General features: G+C 40.8%; 1 protein-coding gene across 1 annotated transcript in view; it reads right to left on the bottom strand.

The window, feature by feature from the left end:
• KCNIP4 (potassium voltage-gated channel interacting protein 4) overlaps nucleotides 1-25,756 on the bottom strand; it is a 226,400-nt gene extending 200,644 nt beyond the window's left edge. The window contains exon 1 of the mRNA XM_055326523.1: nucleotides 25,609-25,756. Coding sequence (XP_055182498.1) covers nucleotides 25,609-25,720 — 112 coding nt within the window. The 5' untranslated portion in view covers nucleotides 25,721-25,756. The remainder of the gene's footprint in view (nucleotides 1-25,608) is intronic.
• Between the last annotated feature and the right edge of the window lie 1,006 nt (nucleotides 25,757-26,762).

A 26,762-nucleotide genomic window follows, 5' to 3' on the forward strand; every position in this document is an offset into this window, starting at 1 on the left:
TAATGGGTTACTTCAGAGAATGGTGACTTGAAGCTACTCCTGGAAGAGGCACCTTGCAGTTTAAATAAATTTTTGGGATCCTAATTTCATCTGACAAAGAGGGAAACTGAGGTCCATTAAGAAACGATTACCCACATAAATTCATACATCTATGAGATGTCGCTTAATTCTTTCTATTATAATTACAGTAATATACTCCTTTAATTATTTCAATTTTACCAGAGAGAAAAAGGAAAGGATATAGTGTGAATTTGGATGCTAATTATTTGAATGGAATGAAGAAGGTAAAACTGGGGATTTACATTTTTATTTCTCAGCGATACTCATTATGCTCATCATGTGGCCAGCCCTTGTACTATGTCTCTTTGTGCATTCCTGATACTTGTTCAGCTTCTAACATCTAAGACTTCATGTCTATGCATGAGTTTCTAAATTTGATCATAAACCTTTTGATATAAATCTGCTTTTCCATTCTTAGTGAACCCCGCATGCCCTGCATTACATAGGCATGCAATAAATGCTTAGTTATTCTTTAACTAAATTATATTTAAGAACAAATACAATTTTACCTCCATAAAGAGCCAGATAGTTAAAATTCAGAGTAGTTCTTTTAAGTTTTCTCTGACTTCATTGTTATTATTATGTAGTTAGCATATCATTAATTTTTTCCAACTCCATTTGAGTCGGTGTTCAAAAATGTACATTTGTTCAAAAATGTACATTTACTGCAGAAGAATAAAACAGTAAATAAATTTAAAAAAAGGTGAATTAAAAAAGAATAAAACCAGGTTAAGGGAATATAATGCTTCTAACAGTTAGTCAATATGAGTTTCAAATTTGATATTAAGCTTCCTGGCAGCCAAAGCAAAGAGTAAAACATAGCCCTTTACAAAAAATAGTTACCACTTACAAATTTATAAGATGCTTGAGAGGATAGTTTTTGCTAGAACTGAGCAGAATGATATGGTGAAAAGAGGACCTAACAGAAGTCAGAAAAACACAAATAATTACCAACATTTGTATAGCATCTATAATATACAAAGCAGTATATACATGAAAAGTCACCTAAACCAGGCAAGTCTGTTGGATGGATGATGTTTATTAGTAGCAATCCAATTTTTAAAAGCACCGAAAAAAAGAAAAGAGAGAGAGAGAATGAAATTAGACGTTAGGTTTGTCTGGATTCAAAACTCATGTACCCATGTCTTGCTGCTGGACCAGTAGCCTCCTTACCAATCAACCACATGACCTGGAGCAAGTCGTCTCTACTCTGGCACTCCCAGCGCCAATGACCTTGACATAGGAGACTATGATCTGTGCCTTTCCTGACATAGAGCCTTATGAAGACAGATAGTGAAATGTATGTGGAAACCCTCTGGGGTACCGTTATAGTTATTGTAAGCATATAAGTTGTTTTCTACATTAATAGTAATAATGTAACTTAATCACCTGAGAAAATATAGAATTATCTAAAAGTAATGGTTTGGTTTGTATATGCTATTTGAGAATAGCCAGGAGGTATTGCTGGCTATTTTCAATTCTCAATGTATTCTCTGATTTCTGAGCTCAAACTCCTTCAGGGGTGCAGCCTGTAGGAAGTGAAAGAAGGGGTGCAGAAGCCTGACCCCAGTGACCTTCTTAAGAAAATACTTGTAGAATGTGTTTCAGCTCCATTTTCTGAGAAAATTAGAAGTCACATCCTTGTGCCTGGCAAGGGTCACATGCGTACATTTGGTAACCTTAGTACAAATTGCTATTACTCAGGCCTCCGGGTATGTTAGGAAGTTTTCTCAATAAGCAAGTGTGGGAAAGTATCCTATGTTAGTGCTGTAGAGGAGCCATGTGAAATTCTCCAAACTGAGGAGATTCACTTTTATGGCCCAGAAGACGTGGTAGGCAGCCTTCCAAATGGCCAGTGAACCTCCTCCTCAGAAGAACACAAATCCAGTGTGACATCTACAAAGCTCATCACTGTGCCTATTCCCTCAGCTGGAAAATAGGGTGCTTAATGGAGGAGTGCATGGAAAAAGGAAGTCTTCTACTAAAGCAAAAAGGGCATTAGAAACCCAGCGTACCTTCTAACAACTTTGCACTATCGAACAAGCCAGATTCCTCTGGAGGCAAGAATAAGTGCAGAATTTATTTCTTTTACTATATAATAAAAACTGGTGAGGAGGAACAGACAAAGTGTGGTTTCCCTTTAGACAGATTTCAGTAGATGTATCTTTATACCTAGAATGACTTTCAACTGAATTGAGAGACAACGGAAGACTTTGGACAAATCAATCATTTCCCAAATGCCACATATTTTACAGAGATAAGCAATCACATCTTTCTTAGAGGTTGGCTCTAATAGAACTCAACTATCTAGGAGACATGCACGCCTCTAACATAATCTAAGCAAAATTAGCAAATATCTGTAGCTGACAGGAAGTATCAGTTCGTGTCGCTCGCATCAAACAGTGCCTTGAAGAGGTATGTTGATGTTGACCAAGGTGAAAACCAGCAGTTGCAGATGCCCTCTTACCAGGGGAGGAAAGTCATGGACATGCACAACCTATGAAAAGATTGGCATTGCTGGGCACAGTGCTGGGATTAATCCTTCACGGTGGGGGGAAGCCAAGCAAACCTGAAATCCAGCCACCATGGAACACATTGGAATTGTCAAGTGTATAAATCTCTATAGGATTACTTTGGCCAAGTGGAAGAGGTTCATTTACTGCCTGGTATAGGCAGTTTAGCTGATAACACCGAAGAGGGTAGGGGCAGTGGTAAAATAAGACACTTTTCATGTGTACTAAGGCCATTACTCAAGAATAGCGTAACCGTGGAGAGTCATAAGGCCAAGGACAATATGGCCCACCTCTCAACTTCTGACAGCAGAGAGCCAAAGTGACTATACTTTTAATTATCTCTAACAGTATGTGTTCTCTTATTTCATTGGTTATCCTATAATGATGTGCAATTAGCATTTAACTTGTTACAATTCCAGACAGTGACCTACATGTTTAATTACAAATTAAAACACAGGTTGAAGTTTGGTTCCAAAATGCTCAAACTGTATCTGCAAGAAAGAGTGTGGACGGAAATTATTGAAACTAATATAAGCTAACTCATAAAGGAGACTGATAATTAAAACTCTTCCTCCTTCAATCCACAGTCTTTGTTTCCATCATCCCCCACCTAGGAAACTCTTTGTCATCCCTCAAATCCCAGTATGCTTTCTATCTTTGAAGCTTTCCTCAGCTCTAGTAAACAGTTTCATGCTTTATCTTTTTTTTAATAATTCTTTTTATTTTAAGATTTATTTATTTACTTACTAGAGAGGTGGGGAGAGAGAGAGAGAGAGAGAGAGAAAGGGCAGAAGGTGAGGGAGAAGGAGAGAAGCAGACTCCCTGTTGAGGGGGGAGCCAAACACGGGGCTCATCCCAGGACCCTGAGATCATGATCTGAGCTGAAACTAAGAGTCAGACACTCAACTGACTGAGCCAACCAGGCGCCCCTTTATCTTTTGTTTTATCATACCACTTTTCTCATGTTTTATGATGTTTCTTTTCTAATCTTAAACCTTCCTGGAAGAAAACCATATCATTAATAGAGTGGGCAAATGATTATCAATAAAGGGCTCTGCAACCAGACTACCTATGCTCGAACCCTGGTTCCAGAGCTGTGTGAACTTGGGTATAACCTTATTATCATTTGCAAAATGAGGAAAATTGGAATATCTACTTGTTCAGTTATTGCAAGGATTAGGTAGGCGCTTGGCATTATTTCTTTTTCTTTTAATATCACTACTGTTTTGCTTAATGTTGATAATGACATACTGTGGTTGTGCATAAAAAGGAAGAAGAAATTCCATAACAAATAATGCACTTTTAAAGTGTCTTCCTGCCGGTTCTCCAAATAGTTGCGATTAAATAAGGAGCACCTATGATGGAAGTATGTATTCCGGGACTGAGCTTTATTGCCCCCTTGTCCCACATTGGAATTTCTTCAATGAGCCTCCAGTTATTTTCCTGAAATATTTTATAAGAAATCAAGAGTACTTGCATACATACTTATGCCCTACAGAGTTCTAAAACAATTCAGGCAAGGAATAGTGGATATGGGTGGCCAGGTTTGTATTAAATGGATTTCTTCAGAAACCCTTCAACAAAACTAAGGTACAGCCTGGGAAGCAATAAAGAATCTGATTCTTTTCACTGAAAACTCCATTAGCTGGCTTCCCTTGTATTCTGGTCATGGACACGTGGTGCTCCTCACTCCTACTCTCCTGCTAGTCTACCTCTCTGGCAGTAAATGTCCCAGAAAAGCTTTCACCATATATACAGGGAGTGGGGATGCAGGCATATGTGCAGGGAATAGACATCCATGCAAAGCAGTCCTCTCATCCTGAGAAGTTCCTATCCAGCTGAGTCTACAAAACATTGTGACTCTGACTGAAATGTATTCAATTCATTGAACTAATCCTGAGCATTCAGAAAGTTCGAGTCCTGTTTCAGGGGCTAGAAATCCAGCAGTGAACCCCCAGAAGCAAAAACAACTAAGCAGACCTTAAGAAAAATAAGGTCTGCTTGACGGTGATGATGTACTCTGGGGACAAATGAAGCAGAAAAGGGGGCCTGATGGAAAGAAAGGGTGGAAGATATATGGTTTTAGAAGGGAGGATCAGGGAGGAGCCCATGGAGACTTGAGATTTTGTGCAATGGATTGAATGTTTCTGTCCCCCTCCAAAAAAATCATATAATGAAACCCTAATCCCAAAATGATGGTATTTGGAGGTAGGTCCTTGGGGGAAGTAATTAGGTCATAAGAATGCAGCCTTCATAAATGGGATTAGTGCTCTTATAGGAAGAGACCAGAGGGGTAGCTCGCTTTTCTCCACCATGTGAAGACACAATGAGAAGCTGGCAGCCTGCAATTTGGAAGAGGGCTCAGCAGATCCTGACCAGGCTGGCACCCTGATCCTGGGTTTCCAGATTCCAGAGCTGTGGGAAACAGATGTCGTTTAAGCCATCAAATTCTAAAGTAATTGGTCCCAGCAGCCCTGACAAACTAAAGCCATGTAAATGAAGTACAGATATCAAAGAGTTTTTGTATTTTTGATAATAGATACTGCTCTTCTTTGGTCTGACTTATGTCACGGAAAACCCACGTTCTTAAACATTTGCTTATTTAATAAATTGTGACTAAGAAGAACTATTCTTTCATTGCTTTTCCACTGTGTGATTAGATATGAATCCCTCAGACAAAAAAGAGCCCAAGAAAAAGTAAAATTGAACTTGTGATGAATTCAGTAAAAACTAAGTTTTCTATTTATTGGCTTTTCAATAATAACTCCCAAAGTAGATCATAAAATGTGCAATAAATTATTTTTTATGTTTGGGACTGTGTAATAAGCATAGGAAATATTAAAAAAATCTTTTGTTGCTCAAATCATAATTTAAAAAAAAATCATAAACTAAAAAGCTATTCAATTCCATCAAGCCTCTGTACTCTATAGCAGATCCACAAAACCTTTCTGGATAAAGTCCCAGTTTCTGAGAGTCTGCAAGATGCTCATGGTTTTGAGAAATGAATACACTGATCTCCAGTGAAAAACGAAAGAATCTCAAAACTCATCAGAGGCAACAATTCAAACTATTACTGGAAATGAATAGATAGCATGCCTTTGAAATATGCAGAGTCTTTTTTTAAAATAAAAATTGATTTAGATAACTCAGCTTTCCATTAGTGTTTCACAAACTTAAATTGTCTTACAATCACCCGGGTGCTTCTAAAAACTACTAAGTTTTGGCTCCAATCTCAAGATGAGAATTTGAAAACAGAACTAGGGAATCTGAATGAGAATTAAGTAGATGAAAGATTCAGATCCGAACGATCTGCAGACAGAAAATAGTTGCCCCTGGAATGCAATGAAAACAAACAAAAAAATCCACATCTATATATATATGGAAATATTAATGCACTGTACACACAGCCCATAAATATATCTACACATTTTGGTTAAAAGTGGCTTTAGAATTCACAACCCACATGCTTTAACTCATAAAGCCAACTCTTTCTATTTGGAGATTATCAACAGGTCAATGTGAGGAAAGAACCTCTTCTCCATCCTTTGGTTTCCATGATGACACATCTTTCCTAAACCATCCTGGCATCACTTGGTTCCCACTTCCTCCCTCCTCGTGGAGGAATGACTTCTCAGATTGGTACATTCAGGAAAAACAGCTTTCCTCTTCCAAACCTCAGTCTCCCCTGGGCAGCACCATCTTTCCTAGGCTATGGGCAGGGGGAGGGCATGGTGTACCCCAGGCAGCATCGCCTGTGGTCAAGTCTCCCCAGTTCTAATCCAGTCAGCAGATCCATGAGGCTCTCACAGCGGGCGACAGCCTCCATCTGGTTTCTATCATTAGAAACCATATTTTGTCCTCTTTCTCCCACGCTTTTGTCTTAGTTTTTATTCATTCAGAAGAAGGTGGTGGGAAAAGGGATGCTGTTTCTCTGGTTCCCTTCAAAACCCTGATAGAATAAGGGCTATTTTCAGCTATACATGCAGGCATCAGAGTAGCAATATTAATCATGGATCCCAACACCAGAACCGAGTCATTTTTGTCAAATCTTATTTTAAAATGAGCCTAAGAAGTTTATGGTTTTATTATTTCATTCATTCAATAGTAAAAAAAAAAAAGGAACTAAAAGTAAAAATTCATACTACCTAATCACATGTTGGAATGTTGAAAGATATATAAAAAATTTGTACATGGTGATAATACGAGATATAACTCACTTGCAATCTCAGCTTTAAGATTTACCCAAGTCTCCAAAGTTTGTTCAATTCATCTGTTATCCATCTGATTTAGACTTATAACAACGTATGAATAATTGGAATATTTTGACAGAATAGCATTGGGAAGTCATTTAATTTCTCTAATCTTCAGTTTTATTTTTTTTTCTGTAAAATGGGAATAGAATTGTATCTTTTTTTCTTATAAAGCTGGGGCAAAAATGAAATGGGAGTACATACCATAGTGATTCATGCATAATAAAATAATATTCCATTATGAATTATTATTTCATTTGAGAATTAGTATACTGGATATTCAAGAAACTGCTTTTTTAAAAAACTCAGGGAATCCTGTAACTCTGCTATTTGTATTTTTTCAGGTGAAACAGCCATGATTTGTTGAGGAAATCCTACACAGACTAGGAAAGGTGCTATATATTCTACGGATAATGAAGGAACAGTACATGCTTCTTGTGTTCAAGAAGTTTTTACATAAGAGAAAGATACCACACACACTGGGGACAAAAAGTAAAAAGAGAACAGGAGAATGGATTTTGTGCAGTAAAAGTCCAGGAAAGAGGAGGTTAAAGAGATAAAATGGGGAATAGACTTGATGTTAAAGACAGCCTAGCCTCTCAAATGGATTGAAGAGAGCGGGCAGGTAATTTAAGGGGAGATGAAGACACAGGGTAAAATCAGAGAGGGATGAACACGGTGTAAGAGCCAGCCTGGCTGCGCCCGGGTCGATTTCTGCTCTCAGGTAAACAGCTCACTAGGTTCTGTTCTGTTTCCTCGAGGTAAGCAAGGGTACATGCCAACTTTTCAGTTATGGTTTTTGGTAAGAATGTGGCAGAAGTAGGATTTTAAAAGTCTCTGTATAAAATCTCTCTAGATGGCCTCTAAACAACTTGCCAACTTGTTATGCTCTTGGTATAAAAACCACCAGATATGCATTATTATACACAACTACAGGATTGCCATTTATGGAATTTTACTTATGGTAGAGTCTGTGTTTTACACACACACACACACACACACACACACACACTCACACACACACACTCCTCAGCTCTTAGTTCTTACAACAAACCAATGAAGGTCTTCTGTTGCTATTTTACATAAGACACGTTTGCATGTTAGAAAACGGAAATAACTTGTCCAAGGCCACACATCGTGTACATGATGGTCAGGAATCCAAACCCGCTTCAATTCCTACTCTTGACCATACGTGTAGTTTATCTCTGGCCACACTGCCTGTTGATGGGTGTGAAAGTTAGATTTTGCCACGAGCCTAAAAAGCATACTTCAACCACAGTTAACATATGTGATTCAAATATTACATTCATCATTCTTATGATGATCTATATGGTGATCCAGGTCATTAGCGATTAGTGAAAAAGAGCTATTGGTCCAGCAACATACAAGGAAAGTGCACTTCAGCCTGGGGCTCAAGATCATTTTTTGTTTGTTTGTTTGTTGGCAATAACTAACTGAACATTCTAGCCTTCATCTTCTGTTCTGATGATTTCCTCTAGCTTCTCAGGGTTAAAATTCTGCCGCAAAAATTATCCTGAGCCATTTGTTAAGCCTGTTTTAGGCTCACTACCTTTATTCTCCTCGAGCAGTAATATTGTGAATATTAACTAAGTGCTTAGTTGATACGATGGAAAGAAATATTTTTGCCTTATTTAAAATAGCCAATTTTCCTTGTCTTTGAAGGAAAAACAAAGCTAATAAGGAGAAGTAATTGGTGCTGAGGTGGGACAGGGCCAAGTCCAATGTGAAGGATCCTAATTTTCACCTACAGAGTAAGACTTATTTATCATTATGCTGGAAAATTGGGGGAAGATTATTTTAATTAGGAGTATATTACATTCTCTAGCAGCATATGGGGTTGAGAAGAGGGAAACATCTCTCATTTGTTTATTTAACTTCTTCTTTTTTTTTTAAAGATTCCATTTATTTATTTATGAGAGACACAGGGAGGGAGAGGTAGAGACACAGGCACAGGGAGAAGCAGGCTCCCTATGGGGAGCCCGATGCGGGACTCAATCCTGAGACTCTGGGGTCATGCCCTGAGTTGAAGGCAGACGCTCAACCGCAGAGCACCCCAAGCATCCCTGTTTACTTAATTTCAAGACAAACATTAAATAATCCAACTTAGTTCTGTCAAATTTTATTTAACCAAATTCTCTTTAATCAAGAGAAGGTGAAGAGAATGAAATAATAGCGTAATTAATTTAACTTTTAACCCTCTACATGGACTTCACCTCTACTCTTTCCCACCGTAGACGAGTGTGAATATGGCCAGCACTCATCTGTGTTTAGAAGAAGTCACAAGAAGCAAATCAAGGAAAGGATAAGCAGTTAGTCAATTCTTATCCTTTATCCCTTCTTTTTTTTTGTATATTTTTTTATTGGAGTTTGATTTGCCCACATACAGTATAACACCCAGCGCTCATCCTTTATCCCTTCCTATATGTGAGGTTGGCCTCAAAACAACACTCTTGATATGTCAGAATATACAATGTGCTAGAGACACTAGCAGACTGACTGCGCCTTACTATGCAGAGCATAAGGCAAACTCAGGAGCAAAAAACATGGCACTGTCAGGGAATGTCCCTGCTGACACCATTTATAATGAAGTGAGTGAAAAGTTCTGTAAGAGGGGGTAGCTCCCTGTGTGGCTGTCATGGAGGACAGTTTCAAGCCATTCTTACCCACATGAAATATTTCCCTCCATTCCCAGCCTGAGAAAATTCATTGAAAGTTGCTGACAGGCTTTCCTTAAATAATTATTCCAGCGCTTAAATTGTCCCCTAAAGAACAGACATATTCAGGTCTTTCTGGAGTGTGGTAAGGTGAAGAGATTTGCCTTCATGGAATAATTTCTCCACTCACCTTAGACAGCCATTGGCAAGAATAGTTCCTATTATTGTAAAATGTGTGTTTTTGAATATATTAGCTAGACAGGTCAACTCTGAACTTCACAAAGAATTTGCGACTATAGAATTTCTTCGCTGATTTTGCATTTTCCCTTGAGTACACCTATAAAATGCTAAGCTACATGGTAGTTTCATTGTTGATATATTATAGAAAAGATATACAACAGTATTGAGGCCAGCTTACTATTTGGAGCATGATATTTTTAGTCCAAAATCTTATTAGGGACCTAGAACTTTAGTGCAAATTTTTAACGAGGTACATTTTCAAAAAGAGTTAGCTATACAATCATCTATTGTCATGAGGAATGCACTTGGCTAATTCCCTTGGTGTCTCCTTGAACATTTGCAGCAGCAGGAAGGTGTTATTCCTTCTCACTCAGGTGATGTTTAGAAGCCTCTGGTAATTTCTTCAATGCATCAGTGATATTTAGGAATTGCTGAATATAGTTAAGACAGATGTGGGATTTGGGTATGTGTTCAGGTGTCTTAGTTTCTAATTATTTTATCATTCTCCATTTTCCCCTGTAATTTGTTTAAATTTGAAATCACAGCATCAATTTACCTCATTGCTGTCAGGTCTTCAACATTTTCTGTTTATTTATTAGAGAGTTTCTGTGACCAGGTTATAAATAACTATGAATTTAGTGACATGTAAAGCTATTCATACTTAATTCTATTCAAATGGATGTCTGGGAAAGTACTTGACCCCAAACATACTATGTTGATTTTACTAATCCAAAGACCTTAGAGTATTTTTTCACATATCACGGAGATTTAGAAAAACAAATAAAAAAACAAAAACCTTAGCCCTCCTAAGGAAACTCAGAATGGGAAAATGTGAGTGCCAGCTTCTGAAGTCTGGCTGTTTCTAATTCCACTGTTTGCTTGCTCATAGACAAGTTACTTAGCCTCTTTGAATAGATTCCCTCACCTATAAAAGTAGCTATAAAAAGACCTATGAGCTATCTGATATGCAACAGAACCCAGCCTAGCACAGTTGCAACACAAAATGTCCAGGAACAGCATAAGGAAATCTGTGTCTTGGGGCAGCTCTGTTCGCAAGATCTGGGATCCTTTCTAGCAGTAGTTATGTAAGAAGGGAGACTGAAGTAATCATCAGAAAATTTGAGTTACCATAAGGTTCGTGCCTTATCTCCAAACCAGTCTGTCTCAAAGTTACTCGACCATTTTGAAGATCTGTGAAGTTGGTGTGACGGTGCTCTCCAGCTTGTGGGCAAGGAAACCGAGATTCAGAGCGGTTTGGAGATTTGCAGAGGACTCACAGGCAGCAAGCTCCAGTGGCAGAATTTGACCTATGTCTTTCTATCGGCAAAGCTCAGGGCCTCCTAACCTCAGTATTGTTCGGCTTCTACATGCAAGCTCTACCGTTAATTCACAGAGGGACGCTGTGTACCTAATTACTTCATCATGACCTATATAACATGAGGGAGTTTGAGTGGATGGCTTTTCACATCTATTTAGCCAAATATCTATAATTCATGGTTTTAGACTTCGTTACATGAACAAAATGCATCACGTTATTACTTGAGAGGAACATGGGCCTGCCCCTAACGAGACGGTACTCTTCCTCCCTGCCACTTAAAGTCGTCTAAGTAAAATGCACATATTAGTTAGGCTCAGGAAGTATTTGCGTGTTTATAGCAGTGATTTTATGCATGTCAATTTTCCTCCTAAATTTCTACAAATACAGGAATGATTTCATCTAGTGTAAGACTGAGCCTGCTTTTCCCTCTGCCCCTCCTCCTACTCATGCTCACACACTCTCTCTCTCAAATAAATAAAATCCTAAAAAAAAAAAAAAATGTCATTAGCAGTCCTTGAGGCACTTGGGTAGCTCAGTCAGTTAAGTGTCCGACTTTTGATTTTGGCTCAAGTCACAATCTCAGGGTTCTGAGGCTGAGCCCCATGTTGGGCTCCACACTCAATGGGGAGTCTTCTTGAAATCCCTTCTCCTCTGCTTGTTCATTCTTTTTCTGTCTCAAATAAATAGGTAAAATATTTTTTTAAAAGGTCATTAACAGTCCAGTTCTAAGACAGTTTCTTCACTGAGCGGGCCAATAGGGTCTTTCATGTCAACCTTCAAAATACCCCCTAACCAACAGCACAGAGTGATAGTAGCATGAGTGCAAACCACTGGGAACACCTACATTACAGTGGGACAAGTAAATTTGTGCAACTCCTTTATAAAGCATTTTGACCTTATATGTCAAGAGATTTGAAAGACTTCATTCTCTTGTCCCATTAATTCTTCTCCTAAGAGCCTATCCTAAGAATATAATTCTAAATATAAGAGAAACTTAATACACAAAGGTTTTATTAAAGAATTTTTCAAATACTAGAAAAATGCAAATAACTTACATATCCTAAAATCAGAGTAATTTATACACATACATTTATAGAATATAATGTAGGCATTAAAATATGTATGAAGGACCTGTGAGCTAATATAAAAATACTTATGCTCTAAAATTGAATTTAAAGCTACATAAAATTTTATAATTTTAAGTATTATTTAGAAATTTAAAGGAACAAGCGTATGCGTATAAAAACTAAAAGCAAATAGAAAATATTACCAGTGCTATCCTTTGGTGGGTCTAGAGATATTTTCTTCATATTTCTTTCTTTTTCTGTATTTATAAAATTTCTGTAATGACTGTTTATTACTTTTGTAATGAAAAAATATACTACTTTTCAACACTCAATTTTGGTTTCCGATGATTTCCAATCTATGATGCTTTTAGACTTAAGTTCAGTTTTATGATTTATGAGTATATATATATATATATATATACTCATATATAGTATATATATATATATAAATGTTTACACACTGTGTTTGATCATGCCTCAACTCAATGGTCCTCAAGATGAGAGGAGTTGATTTTTCCTGTCTTCCTGCCCCTGGGATGTTAGAGAAGACCAGGAGACACTTCTGGTTGTCACAACTCCAGAAAAGGTACTATTGACATTTAATAGGTCGAGGCCTGGAGTGCTGCCAATTGTCCCATAGCACAGAGGACAGTGCCTACAATGAAGAATTAGTTAGCCCAAGATATTAATAGTGGCAAGGTTGAAAAACCCTGCCTAAAACAAAATGATTAAAAATTACATCTGTTCAAGACTGTTGAGGAACTAGAACAAAGAATTCTAAAACTTGTATTGAACCACAAAGACTCTGAATAGCCAAACCAATCTTGAAAAAGAAAGCAAAACTGAAGGTATCAAAATCCTAGACTTCAAGTTAAACTACAAAATTGTAGTGATCAAAACAGTATGGTATTGGCACCAAAGCAGACATATAGATCAATGGAACAGAATAGAAAACCCAGAAATGAACTCACAACTATCTGACCAATTAATCTTTGATAAAGCAGGAAAGAATATCCAATGGGAAAGACCATCTCTTCAACACTTGGGTGTTGGGAAAACTAGACAGCAACATGCAAAAGAAAGAAACTGGATCATTTTCTTACCCCATACACAAAAATAAATTCAAAATAAAGACCTAAATGTGAGACTTGAAACCATAAAAATCCTAGAAGAGAAAGCAGGCAATAACTTCTTTGACATTCAGTCAGCAACTTCTTTCGAGATATGTCTCCTGAGGTGAGAGAACCAAAAGCAAAAATTAACAATTGGGACTACATAAAAGTAAAATCTTCTGCACGGCAAAGGAAACAATCAACACAATTAATAGGCAACCTATGAAATGGAAGAATATACTTGCAAACTACATATCCAATAAAAAGCTAGTACCCAAAATATATAAAGAACTTATAAAACTCAGCAGCCAAAAAACAAATAATCCTATTAAAAATGGGCATAAGACACAAATAGACATGTCTCCAAAAAGACATACACAGATGGCCAATAGACATATGAAAAGATGTTCATCATCACTTACCATCACAGAAATGCAAATCAGAACTACAATATCACCTCACACTTGTAGAAATGGCTAAAACCAACAACCACAAGAAACAATAAGTGTTGCTGAGGATGTGGAGAAAAAGGAACACTCATGCACTATTGGTAGGAATGCAAACTGGTGCAGCTACTGTGGAGAACAGTATGGAGGTTCCTCAGAAAGTTAAAAATACAGCTACCCTAAGATCTAGTAATCTCATTATTGGGTATTTACCCGAAGAATACAAAAACACTAATACAAGGGACGCATATACCCCTATGTTTATAGCAGTAGTATTCATAATAACTAAGATACGGAAGCAGCCTGTGTCCATCAATTGATGAATGGATAAAGAAGATGTGAGATATATATAATTCAGCCATAAAAAAAGAATGAAATCTTGCCATTCACAGGGACATGGATAAAGCTAGAGGGTATAATGATAAGCCAAATAAGTCAGTCAGAGAAAGACAAATACATGATTTCATTCATACGTGGAATTTAAGAAACAAAACAAATGAGCAAAGGGAAGAGACAGAGAGAGAAAGAAACCAAGAAACAGACTCTTAAATATAGAGAATAAACTGATGGTTACCAGAAGGAAGGTGGGCAGGGAGATGGGTTAAATAGGTGACAGGGATTAAGAAGGGCACTTATCTTGATGAGCACTGGGTGCTGTATGGAGTGTCACTGTATGTTATACCTGAAACTAATATAATAGTGTATGTTAACCAACTGGAATTAAAATAAACACTTGAAAAAAAGATGGCTGTGGAAGCTCAGAGAAGTTTATTACCAAGATCTCTAAATTATCTATCCATTATCTACCCATCCCTTCCATAAGGATCTGAGGTTATAGAGATAAGTGCTGTGCTATGGGGTGCTTGAGATTTGGCAAAAAAGAAAGACACAGAAATCAAGAGTTTCATGTAGTTTGAAGTGCTAAGATAGAGTGCTTTAGGATAACAGAAATGGGCACTTAATCCAACGGGGTGGTTCAAGGGAGGCTTCTGAAACAGATGACTCCTGAGCTGAGCTTAAACGATAAGAAGGAGTTAATCAGATGAAGACCGATGGGATTTGTATTCTAGAAGGAGGGACATTCAGAGCACAAGCAAATGCGCGAAGCAGGAAACAGCATGAAGTGCTTGAGAAATAACAAGTTTGATAGCAATAGAGCATCAAATGGGCACAGGGGTGCATGGGGAAGAGGCAGAGAGGTCTCAGAACCGGAGTGTCTTTTGCTGTTTGAGGAAGTCAAGACATGCTTCTCAGAGAAGGAATGAGCCAAGAGTTGAAGGCCGAAAAGACGTTTGCAGGAATATGAGGAGGGAAGGGCATTTGGGAAGAGAGAACAGTATATGTAAAGATGTGGCAGCTGGACACAGCAAGAGCTACTCAAGGAACTTCACTAGCTCCTTGTGCTGGAACAGAAAATAGCAGAGGGAGGAAAAGAAGGCACTGGTCTGGTCCCATCTTTGTATAAGATGCAGAGAACATGGAGATTTTATGTTGTATGTGATACAGAAGAATCTGGAGCATGAGCTCGATCCCTCCATATTTGGGAAGACTTCCATTGTAAGAATATGAAGTAGACTGGAAGAGAACAGGGTGGGGATGAGGTTAAGATGAGACGAACATCTTGATGCAAAGGTGCACCTGAGAAACCTACTGATAAGTATTTGTTGAGCCTCCATTATATACTTTCTACGGCTCTGGACCTGGTGTTAATATAAGGAAAATTCACTCCGTACTGAGGCAGAGTGGTCTCTCTTCTCTAACCGAAGAGAAGATGAATTACACAAATGAAGTGATTTGGAGAATAGGGCATGGGGGTTTACTATTATTGTGCTATGTTGTACAACATACATCAGGATTGACTGAATTTAGATTAGGGGTGAAAAGTGGTATTAGGAAAGAGAATAGGTTCTAGTCTGGGCTTCCAAGGAGAGATATGGGTGCATTTGGGTAAAAGAGACATTGTCAGAGAAAAAGGAATAAAATGTGAGTCAGGATTCAGAAACTGGGATCAACATTATTCTTGAAAATTTGAAAACATATTTTATCAATTGTCATTAGTTCCTAAGAATGAGTGATGCCCAGTGCTAAAAGTGTCACTCAGATTCAGCTCAAAGGTCATCTTTGTGAGCTCTGTCTGAAACTCCCCAGCTGCTAGACAGGCCTGACTAGCCAGTCTCTTGCATACATCCCTAGAAGGGACACCCACATCTTGCACAGATGTGAGACCAGGGCAATTTGCTAAACCGACATATTTGGAAATTCATTTGTATGTAAACCTCTATTAGCCAAATCTGTGCTTTCAGCTCCCAATTACTGGCACAGTGCTTGGTGCACAGGTCGTTTCTTTCTGTCATAGGTGACTTGTCAAAAGAAAATGACATGCTCAAAATAGTGTCAATTAGACTAAGTCATCAAACCAAGGCTTAGTGGGTAAACTGATTATAATTTCAACATCATCCAGAAAGGTAAGTTATAAGCTGTCAGTAGGAATTTTCTGATAAGTGCCAATGAGGCAGTCTATCCCAGGGGTGCTCTCCGTACCCCCAAAGAAAGATTCCTTATTCTGTATAACATTCATCGCCCTTCCCCCTAAGGAAATTGGCCTTGATTGGAACCAACCTTTTTTTTTTTTTTTTTTTTGCTATTCACTCCTGCCCCACTCTGCTTCCTATAAAAACCTTCCATTTTATACAACTCCTCAGAGCTCCCCTCTACGTGCTGGATGGAACCTGCCTGATTCATGAATCACTTAATAAAACTAATTAGACCTTTCTATTTACTCAGTTGAGTTTTTGTTCTTGTCAGACCGAATGAATGACCATGTAGCAACAGGTATGATGGATGAGAAGAACAAAGATGGCCATGATACTAATGCTAGAAGGAATACTCAAGAGTTGTTGAGCTCTCTGTTTCAGTCACTGGGCTATAAGTAGAATTTTCACAAATATTTAATTTTCTTCTCACAATAATCCTATGAGGTAGCTACTATTATTCCCGCCAATTTATATGTGATAAAACTGAGGTCAAGGGGGGTTATGAAGCTAGTCTGAGACCATGAGGCCAATGAAAGGCAGATATGTGTATTGACTTCAGGTCTGTCTCACTTCAAAGAACATGATCTTACCTAGTTTTTGTATATTTTTCATTTTCTTTCTTTGTAAAAAAAAGATTTATTTATTTATTTATTTGAGAGAGAAAGATAATGGGGAGAGAGCAGGGGGAGGGGTAGACGTAGAAAAACTCGAGCAGGTTCCACCCTGAGTACGGATCGAGGGCTCGATCCCACAACATGAAGATCATGACCTGAGCCAAAATCAAGAGCCAGATGCCTGACCAACTGAGCCAGGCATCCCTGTATATTTTTCATTTTCAAAAGAATCCAGATTTGAGATGTTTTTATTAAAAAAAAAAAAAGTTTGTTGATTCAATGTATTTGTCCTAGACCCAAAAGACTCAGTGTAATGCAACATTCTTAGGACCGGTATAATTTGAAAAGTTGAAATATGTCTTTAACAAATATACTAGCTACGGATTTATGAACCCCGTGAAAGGAGCATAATGCCACCTGTCCTAGAGGCAATGAAACCTAAAACGAAAATCAGTAAGATGGGACGACCTAAACTCTCTAGCCCCAACACTGACTCACATGTGACAAAACCATGTGGATGACTTAATTTATATAAGTACCTCTAAATTGGTCTGGACGTGTGGAATCAGGGGAAGAGAAGGCATTTTGTTGAACAAACACATACACGCTAATTCAAATTATTTGCTAATTTGGTGGATAATTTCATAAACCCCAAAAGAGGGAGTAGATCCCTATTCATTCAATGAGATTGAGGGATCAGAAAACCTAGACAAATTTCCAGAAAGCAAATTATCTCATCAATCTCAGACCCCGCCTCAGTGGGTTCCTTGACTGCCAACTTCAGAACAGGGTTTGGCAAATTACAATCACAGACCGAATCTATCCTGCTGTCTGTTTATATTCTCTGCAGGCAAAGAAGGAAATAGTAGAAAGAGGAAAAGAAGGCACTGGTCTGATCCCCTCTTTGTATAAGATGCAGAGAACATGGAGATTTTATGTTGTATGTGAAACAGAAGAACCTGGAGCATGAGCTCGATCCTTCCATATTTGGGAAGACTTCCATTGTAAGAATATGAAATAGACTGGAAGAGAACAGGGTGGGGATGAGGTTAAGATGTGACAAATGCATATCCATGCATAAGATGCATTTAAACATTTAAAACGGTTTAAAAATAAAAATAAAAACATAGTATTCTGTGACATAATTGTATGATACCTGGATTTGCACGTCTATCAAGAAAGTTTTATTGCAACATAGCCACACACACCCATTTGTCTATCGTCTTTGGCTGTTTCTGTGCTACAGCCAAGCTGAGTAATTAGAACAGACTGCATGGTCCACAAAGCCTAAAATATTTACTAGAGAACAGAAGGGTGACCACTGCTCCACAATATAGTTTAACGGGTGCCGAAAAAACTCAATGAAGAACACATTGCTCGCATCATGGGTTTGGCCTTTCAGGTCTATTGCCCAACTCAGTGCCCCTCAAAGTGTTGCTCCTTGACAGCTGCATCAGCTTGAAGTGACAAAGCATTAGCAATGTGGAATTCTCAGACTCTAACCTAGATCTACTGAATCAGAAACTTTGAGGGTAGAGTCCAGCAATCTGTGGTCTAACTGGTCCTGTAGGTGATTCCGATACACGGTGGAATTTGAGAATCACTGGGGTAACTCAAGGAATTTGAACATGTTATCCCGCGGTAATTACAAGAAAGGTATTTACTGGCTCCAGTTTGTATTCCAGACCCTGAGCTACATGTTTCACTTAGATGTTTGTATTCCCTGCCACAACCTCAAAGGTTTTTTTTTTTTTTTTTTTTTTACACTCATTTTACAGAAAAAGGAACTCAAGCTCAGGAAGGTGAAGTAACCTGTTTAAAGTTACTGAATTAAAGTTTGAATTAAATTTCAAACTCAGATCTGTCTGCTACATACCCTACACACCTGCCCCTCACCTTACTCTGCCCTCCTGATCATGTGTGAGGAGAAAGCGGCCCCTTCCATCCTGAAGGAGCTGCCCTGGTTTATCAGCCAGACCTTGGCATTCCCCTAGTGAATATAAGCAACTCTAATTTCACAGAATATCAACATCAGACAAGACCGCTCTGTACCTTTGATTGATCAACAAAAACTAGATCACTCTGTAATCATACGTGAGAAGAGGCAAAAACATGAACTTTGTTCAAACTACAAAAATGACCAAATATCCCCCATCCTATTTAGTGTAGTTTATTTCTTTGCCAAATGCAGCTTTCGCCTCTGTCTAGTCTTTGCTCTCTATCGAAAAGATTTATTAAGACACTCGACCGTACACTGGGTGTTATACTACATGTTGGCAAATCAAACTCCAATAAAAAAATATACAAAACCATACTCAACCATACTCAATACTCAACCATACTCAACCATAGCATTAGCCTGACTTCTTGCCTTCAATCCAGATCAAAGACCCACTTCCAAAGTCCTAATCCCGCACACAGACTCAGATACTGCAAGTCCTTCCTCATACCTCGTTACTGAGATGTCCTATGCTCTCCGTGCTTTGGGTTCCTCCTCTCTGCAAGGAGCGGCGAAGCCAAATTATTCAACTGCAGGTGTATTCCTGATGACCTTTGACTGGAGGCCATTGAAATGGACAACTTCTCCACTTTCATGTCCCCTCCCCATGAAGATTCCACCTCTCTGCTCCTACGCAGCTGGGGTGGGGAATGGTTTTCAAAGTAAGCAAAACTGAAAAATAATATTCCACAAACCTATCAGTCCCAAGAACATTGCCAGATCCAGGGCAGACACTTGATACCTTAAATGGATCGATGGACTTTTAGAACCAATTTGATTACAAACAATGATTTCAGGAAACTGCCTCTTTTTAAAATTATAGTCCATAGCCTTCAGTTTTTATCTGTCAGTCTTTTGATCCAGTGCCACCACCGTCTTCTCATAGTCTTCTCTGAAAACTTCCAACTGGATGGGAGGGCTCTTCTCAAGTTTTACAAAACACTTGCTTCCTCTCACCAGACCCTTTTTAATCTCTGATTAGTTATTCATGTTTGTACTTTAATAAATCTGAAAACTTTTAAGGACCGTAAAATGCCCTTTTGTCTTCTATTCCCCTTCCCCTTCACACAGTAGGTGCTTGATATTGTCAATTTTATTTATACATTTAAGGTTTTTTTTTTTTCCAGTTATAAAACTGAAAGGGCTACTTTCTCAGCCAAATCAAAGCCCATGTAAGCTGGGCTTTTTCAGCTCACTGCTGGATATCTCATTTGGAATTATTTCCCATGGCCATGGGGTTCTAATGAACAGCTGCTCCAGATGCCTTTGGTATGTGGGTATCTCTACTTTGCAGTGGGATTTTGATCTGAAATCTCCCTCACAGAAAAAAATAATAAAATAAAACAATGTAGCCAACTAATCAACAGTTTCCAGGCTACCATGGAAACTTGAAAGAGCCCTGGAGGCCCTCAGTTATGTAGCATAAAGTAGAAGTGCACAGGCACCATTACTCTAGGAGAGTAAATGGCACTCACACTGTAAAGTTTCTAGTGTCTTCTATATAGCAAGCATTGCGGTAGGTAGCATGGATAATTACATAATCAAGGAGAAGGAATGAAACTGTATGAATTCCCTTTGACGCTCTCCGTTGTTATTGTTCCAGGAATTCCACATTCTGGACCATGTCCCTGTGTTGGCATATAGTATTACTTCACCCAGGGCCCTACACATGGAAACTGTGTAAGCACCCTGCTGGCATATGATGGTGATAAACTTCCCTTTATCCACAAAAATCCAGCCTCAAAGTCAACTCTTCCAAAAAAAAAAAAAAAAAAAGTCAACTCTTCCAGGGAGTCATCTCTGATCACGTCTAGCTCTTCCACTTGGACTTAATTACTTTCCATTCTTCTTCTGTACCTTGGTCTTACTTATATCGCTCTATCTTCCATGATGTATTGCCTTTCCTTTGTTTCTATCCCCCATCTACTTATGCAGATGAGAGTTCTGTGAGGTTAGAGACTACCTTTAATTCACCTTTGTATCCTGGGCTAGTCAAGTGCCTGGTGTATGGTAGACAAGAAAGACATATTTTTAAGGAAACACAGATGGCAAAATGATGCTCATTATTGATGGGTGCATGGCAGTGCATTTTACTACTCTCTATACCGTGTTTTGTGTGATTTTCCAAAAAAAAAAAAGGTCTCAAAATAATTGAAAACTTGCAAGATGTCAATATACCTATCAGAACTGTTAAGTTCCCACCGTAAATCATGCTATCATATATATAACTACGACCTCTGTGTGCTTCCCACGTTTTTTTTCTCTCAAGAAAGATATTTAAAGCCTAACAATACTGCCCTAGAGTAAAACATGATTATGCTGTTTCAGAACAAGTGCAGGCCAAGAATATTACAGTAAACATGAATTTCTGGAAAAACTGGAGGTTGACAGCTCACATTAAGTATTTTATTGAGAAGGGCCATCTACGGAGTTTTGTCCTATTGTCTGTCACCTGAATTATTCCAAGAGGATAACTAGTATCTCTGCTCCCATGATTTTACTACAGAATTCATCTTCACCTACTCTCAGATTGATCTCCCTAAAACAATAGTCTGTCACATTGCCCGTTTGTTTTCTCAAAGTAGAAGATTTTTTTTAGGTTTATTTGTTTGTTTGTTTATTTATTTATTTATTTATTTATTTGAGAGAGAGATTGAGAGAGAGAGAGAGAGAGAGAGGCAGAGACATAGGAGAGCAGGCTCCATGCAGGAAGCCCCATGATCCTGGGACTCCAGGATCCCGCCCTGGGCCAAAGGCAGGCCCTCAACCGCTGAGCCCCCCAGGCATCCCGAAGACTTTGAATCAATGGTTCTTCACTGATTAAAGAGTAAGTAGACACTCTTGGGACTGAACTTCAAGCCACCTCTTTAGCTACATCTCCCATTTCAACTTTCTGACACCCATGTGCACGAGAACCACGGTCCTTATCCTGCCAGTGCTTAGGGGCACAACGTAAGCTCTTTGCTTAGCCTGGAATGTTCCTCCCTTCTCCAACTTGGAGAGTCCTTCTCACATTGCAAATCCCTGTATAATTGTAACCTGCCAGGACGCCTTAAGCCCTTTCTAGAACGCATCGCTCCTACCATGCTTCTACAGGGCATCTCCTGCTTATGCCCAGCACTTAGATTCTTCTGTCTTGTTTCGTAATTAGTTTCCTTTCCCAGAATGAGAGTTCACTGAACGCACATTCCCTTTAATGTTCATCTCGCATATCTCTCTACCATCTCAGCCTAACAGAGAACCCTGCACATGTTCAGAGTTCAACAAGACCTACATTGTATGCAAATCTGTGCAATAATGAGATCCATTTTCTGACTGTTCTTCCTCATTCTCCTTATTAATGAGTGGATATGTGTAAAACCTCAAATCATCATATTAGAATCCCATTAGTCTTTTGAATCCTCTTTACAAATTGCTTTTGTTTCCTAAACCTTGAATTTCAGCTGAGAGAGAATTATATTCTTAAAATGAGGTTTTATAAAAATTGGAATCTAATTTAGGTGAGAGCAGAAATGTTTCTCTTTGTTCTTTTCTACCCATGGCTAATTTTCACTAGCCATTGTAGAGGATAATACTAAGGTGACATTGCTTTATCCCAACACTACTACAGACCTTCTCCTTCAAATAGACTCAGAACTACTTTCTAAGTAAATTAATGCATAGTCAAACTAGAAAAAATGCTGTCCATAGTTGCCCCAGGGAAGAATCATTGCCCCTGAGGATGGTATAAAAGTTCCGTGTGGCCTAAAAGAAGCTCGTGGTTCTGCTCTGGGCTTCATGTCCAGTTCTCTACTAAAAAGAATGGCTAATTCCCTGGCCTTATTCTGGGCTGTATTTTCTAATGCAATCAGTGAAAAGTTTGGCAATCTACATCGAGACAGCCCTTTTGGGAATTTTTATCATTTGTAATTAGAAAGGAGGAGAGATCACCTAATATTTTGTGGCTTTCTCTGTATTTTGTGCCTTCTCCTTATTCCTCCACTTGGCTGGTGGCCTAACACCCTGAGTTCTGTTTCTGCTTGGACACTGCCACGGCCTGAGAAAGCACAGACGGGAGTTGTAGGCCAGACCTCTCATGGTCTTACTGGGTCTCCTTGCTGGGTTCTCCCTGGATAAGGCATTTATTGCCATTGAGTACACGTCACAGAGAGTCAAAATGCAGTGCAGGTCTTAGAGGTAAAGCAGCTCAGGACTCTAGTTAGCTTGCTTTTGTCCCAACCCTGCCTCCAGTCTATGATACAGGCAGCAGTCTGGATTAGCTCGCTTACATGCCGCGCGTGGGTGCCGCACTCGGGGTGGGGTCGACACCTTGTAGAAATTGCGTGGCTATTGTGTAATCTTTCCTATGGATGTAGTTCCTTCAGATATCTCTCAGGGTGTTGGTGGACAGATCAGGGCTAGATTCCAGAAGTCAGGACATTTCCCACATATGCTTTCATTGATTCTCTTTTCCAATATCAGGAAAGAAAAATAAGTAAAAAGTGTGTTATAGTAGGAAAAGAACTATATGCTACTCGGTAGTCCTTGACTTTGGTCCTGTCTCTCCCCCAGTTAGTTTTGCCTTCTGGTAAATCAGTTAACCTCTCTGGATTGTAGTTGTCTCCTACGTAAAATGAAAGAGTTGAACTAGACCGGCATTTTCTAAAATGTACTTCAGAACAAAAAAAGACTGACTTGTCAAGTAAAATGGGTTATACCCCACGTATGGTGACAATCTGCATCTTCGTGCTTTAGCACAATCAAGGCTTTTATATCGATCTCAATTTTTCCCCAGCTTATTGGACATTTTACATAATATCTATAAATGTGTATCAACTATAAATCTGTGTGCGTATATATAGAAATATAGAATCATTTATGGTTATGGATATCAATTCAATACGAATATGGATATCCATCCGACGAAAGACACTTCAGGCTAGTGCAAAAATCTGTGACTCTAGTTGAGGGAGTCAGGTTCGCGATTCTACTTTTCCATATTGTTGGAACTCAAATTTGAAGTTTTCATCTGAAAACTGTCAACTTTAAGTGACATAAAACAGAAGTCACAGAATAAAAGCTGAGTCATTTGCAGTGGCCATAAACCTGGGCCCTTTGACATTATATGTGTCCATTATCAACACGGGCAATAAATGAACTCTGAAATAAATAAATGTCCCTCGGTTGACCTCCTCAATACCCCCATGGCTGTCCCCCTTTAGCGAATGCTTCACCTGGCTATGAAACCAAGCCATCTTGAGTATTGCGCCTTCAATTTGGGGGTTATGGTTCAGCCAAGTTCAGAGAACAAAAATCTAATACTTGATCGAATTTAACAGAAGGAAACTCTCCTCATCACAGACATTGAAATGACGTCATCTGTATTTTATCACAATACCAACATTAGTACACTGGGACAGAATCCCGGAACAATGCAAGGTTGTTGAATAGTACCTGGAGAAGTTTGTCGATGCACCGTGTTCCTTCCAGGGATTAAATACGATCACTACGTAATACGAGAAAAGGAAGAAACTGATTTTTTGAGGTTTCGTTTAATCCCATTACAACGTTATTCTCTTGTGTGCCTAAGCAGAGCTTGTCACAGAGTGAGAATGCTTACAGGAAGCCATGGAAACTACACGGGAACTTCTTATGTGCTTAGAACAGTCTAAACAGAACCTAACAAACTTAGTTTGTTTAAAAAAAAAAAAGAAAGAAAGACTCCCTGAAGCTAAGATACATCGACCATTATAACATATTAACAGACGCCACCTGTGTACCGGATGTAATTTGGATGATGTCATTTTAGCTATCGGGTCTGTAGTTAGGGAGATGAGAAGCACGGGCAGGCTTAAATATCTCCATCACCTTCCAACATTACACACAAGGGGAGAAGTGAAGAGTCATAAATAACTGGGCCATAAAAGAGCGTACTCTTATCCGCAGGGGATACTAGCAGGTGCTTAGGAACTACATCCTTTCTCTTGAGAAGAAAGGAGAGCTTGGATGTAGAATTGACCTCGGATGCTGAGGTCTAAATGATTCAAGGCATGTTATTTCAGTAGAAAAATCATTTCATGAAAAAAAATAAATGGGCGTCTATACGCTATATACGTCTCTCAATTCATGCACATCTTACCCATCCAAGTTGCTAAAGCCAAGTTAACCAACTTTCCTCCCCCCCCCATCTTTGAATAATAAAATCGAGTAGTAACATGTATACTAGAAGGATAAAATATTTGTTGAGAGCAACAGCGCTGCTCCGTGCCTGTGTAGGGGTTCCCACTCCAAGCCGGAGGAGCCCTCCGAGTGGCTCGATGGGAGATGTAAATGAAACACTTGTGCAAATTAAGTGTTCAAAGCACAGTTTTGCTAAGCGCCCATTAACTCGATTTTAACCGAAAAGCTTACCCATCTTATAATCAGCAACCCAGCTCCACCCCCACCCCCGCACCTCCCAACTCGAGGCACGGGCGGGTATTTCCCTCGCACATCAGGGTTCGAGGATCACTAATGACTCTAAGGCGTGGGAGCCACCGCGGACCTGACGCCCCAGCACCCCGGGCCCCGCATCCCCCCAGGCAGAGCCCTGACTTTGCACCCGGGCGGTGGGCTGAAGCCGCCCCCGCAGCCAGCGGGGCTGGGGGCACCCCGGGCCGCGCTCCGAGGCCCCCAGGTGCGCTCCGGGTCCACCTGTGCGGCCCGCTGCCCCCGCGCACCGGCACCTGCTGGAACTTGGCGGGCGCGGAGCGTCCCCAACTTGGGCAGCGCCTGGCCGGGCCGCGGGAGCCGCCCCGTTACCTTCCGAGAAGTCGATCAGCCCCAGCAGGTGCAGCAGCTTCAGCGACGCGCAGATGATCACGACGATGCCCACGGTCTGCAGCCCCTCCGACTCCCACTCGAGAGTCAGCATCTTCCGAGCTGCCGGCGCATCCCCGCCTCCCGGCCCCGGCGCCCAGGGAGTTAACTCGGGACGCCGAGCGCTGGCGGCCGGGCGCGGACCGCGGGGGGCGGGGGCCCGGTGACACCCCCGTGACACCCCCCACCCCCACCCCCCGGGCCCGGCCGGGGTGCAGCCCTGCCCCGCCTCTCCCCGCGGGCCCCCAGCCCTGCGCCGCCGCCGGGGACGCGCGCTCCCGGCAGCCAGGGGGGCGTGTGCGGAGCCCCGAGACCTGCAGCCACCGCCGGGCGGGGGAGGGGGGAGAGGGGGAGAGGGGGAGAAGGGGAGCGGGGCAGAAGGGGATAGGGGAGCAGGGCAGAGGGGGAGTGGGGTAGAAGGGGAGGGGGGGCAGAAGGGGAGAGGGGAGAGGGGCAGAAGGGAAGGGGGAGAGGGGCAGAAGGGGAGGGGGAGGGGGTTGAAGGGGAAGGGGCAGAAGGGAAGAGGAAAGGGGGAGACGGGGAGAAGGGGAGAAGGGAGCAGGGGGAGCGGGGGAATGGGGTAGAAGGGGAGGGGGGCAGAAGGGGAGAGGGGGGAGAAGGGGAGAGGGGAGTGGGGTAAAAGGAGGGGGCAGAAGGGGAGAGGGGAGAGGGAGCAGGGGGAGCGGGGGAATGGGGTAGAAGGGGAGGGGGGCAGAAGGGGAGAGGGGGGAGAAGGGCAGAGGGGGAGTGGGGTAAAAGGAGGGGGCAGAAGGGGAGAGGGGCAGAAGGGAAGGGGGCAGAAGGGGAGGGGGCAGAAGGGGAGGGGGAGGGGGTTGAAGGGGAAGGGGCAGAAGGGAAGAGGAAAGGGGGAGAGGGGGGAGAAGGGGAGAAGGGAGCAGGGGGAGCGGGGGAATGGGGTAGAAGGGGAGGGGGGCAGAAGGGGAGAGGGGGGCAGAAGGGGAGAGGGGAGCGGGGGGGGGGCACGCCAGGGGCGGAGGATGCGCTTGCGGAGGGCGGGTGCAGCCTGCAGCCCCTGTGCCCCTGCCCCGGCTCCGGAGCTCGCCCCCTCCCGGGACCCCGGGACCCAGCGGGTGGCC

This window comes from Nyctereutes procyonoides, unplaced genomic scaffold (genome assembly GCF_905146905.1).
Source record: "Nyctereutes procyonoides isolate TBG_1078 unplaced genomic scaffold, NYPRO_anot_genome, whole genome shotgun sequence".
Classification (NCBI taxonomy): domain Eukaryota; kingdom Metazoa; phylum Chordata; class Mammalia; order Carnivora; family Canidae; genus Nyctereutes; species Nyctereutes procyonoides.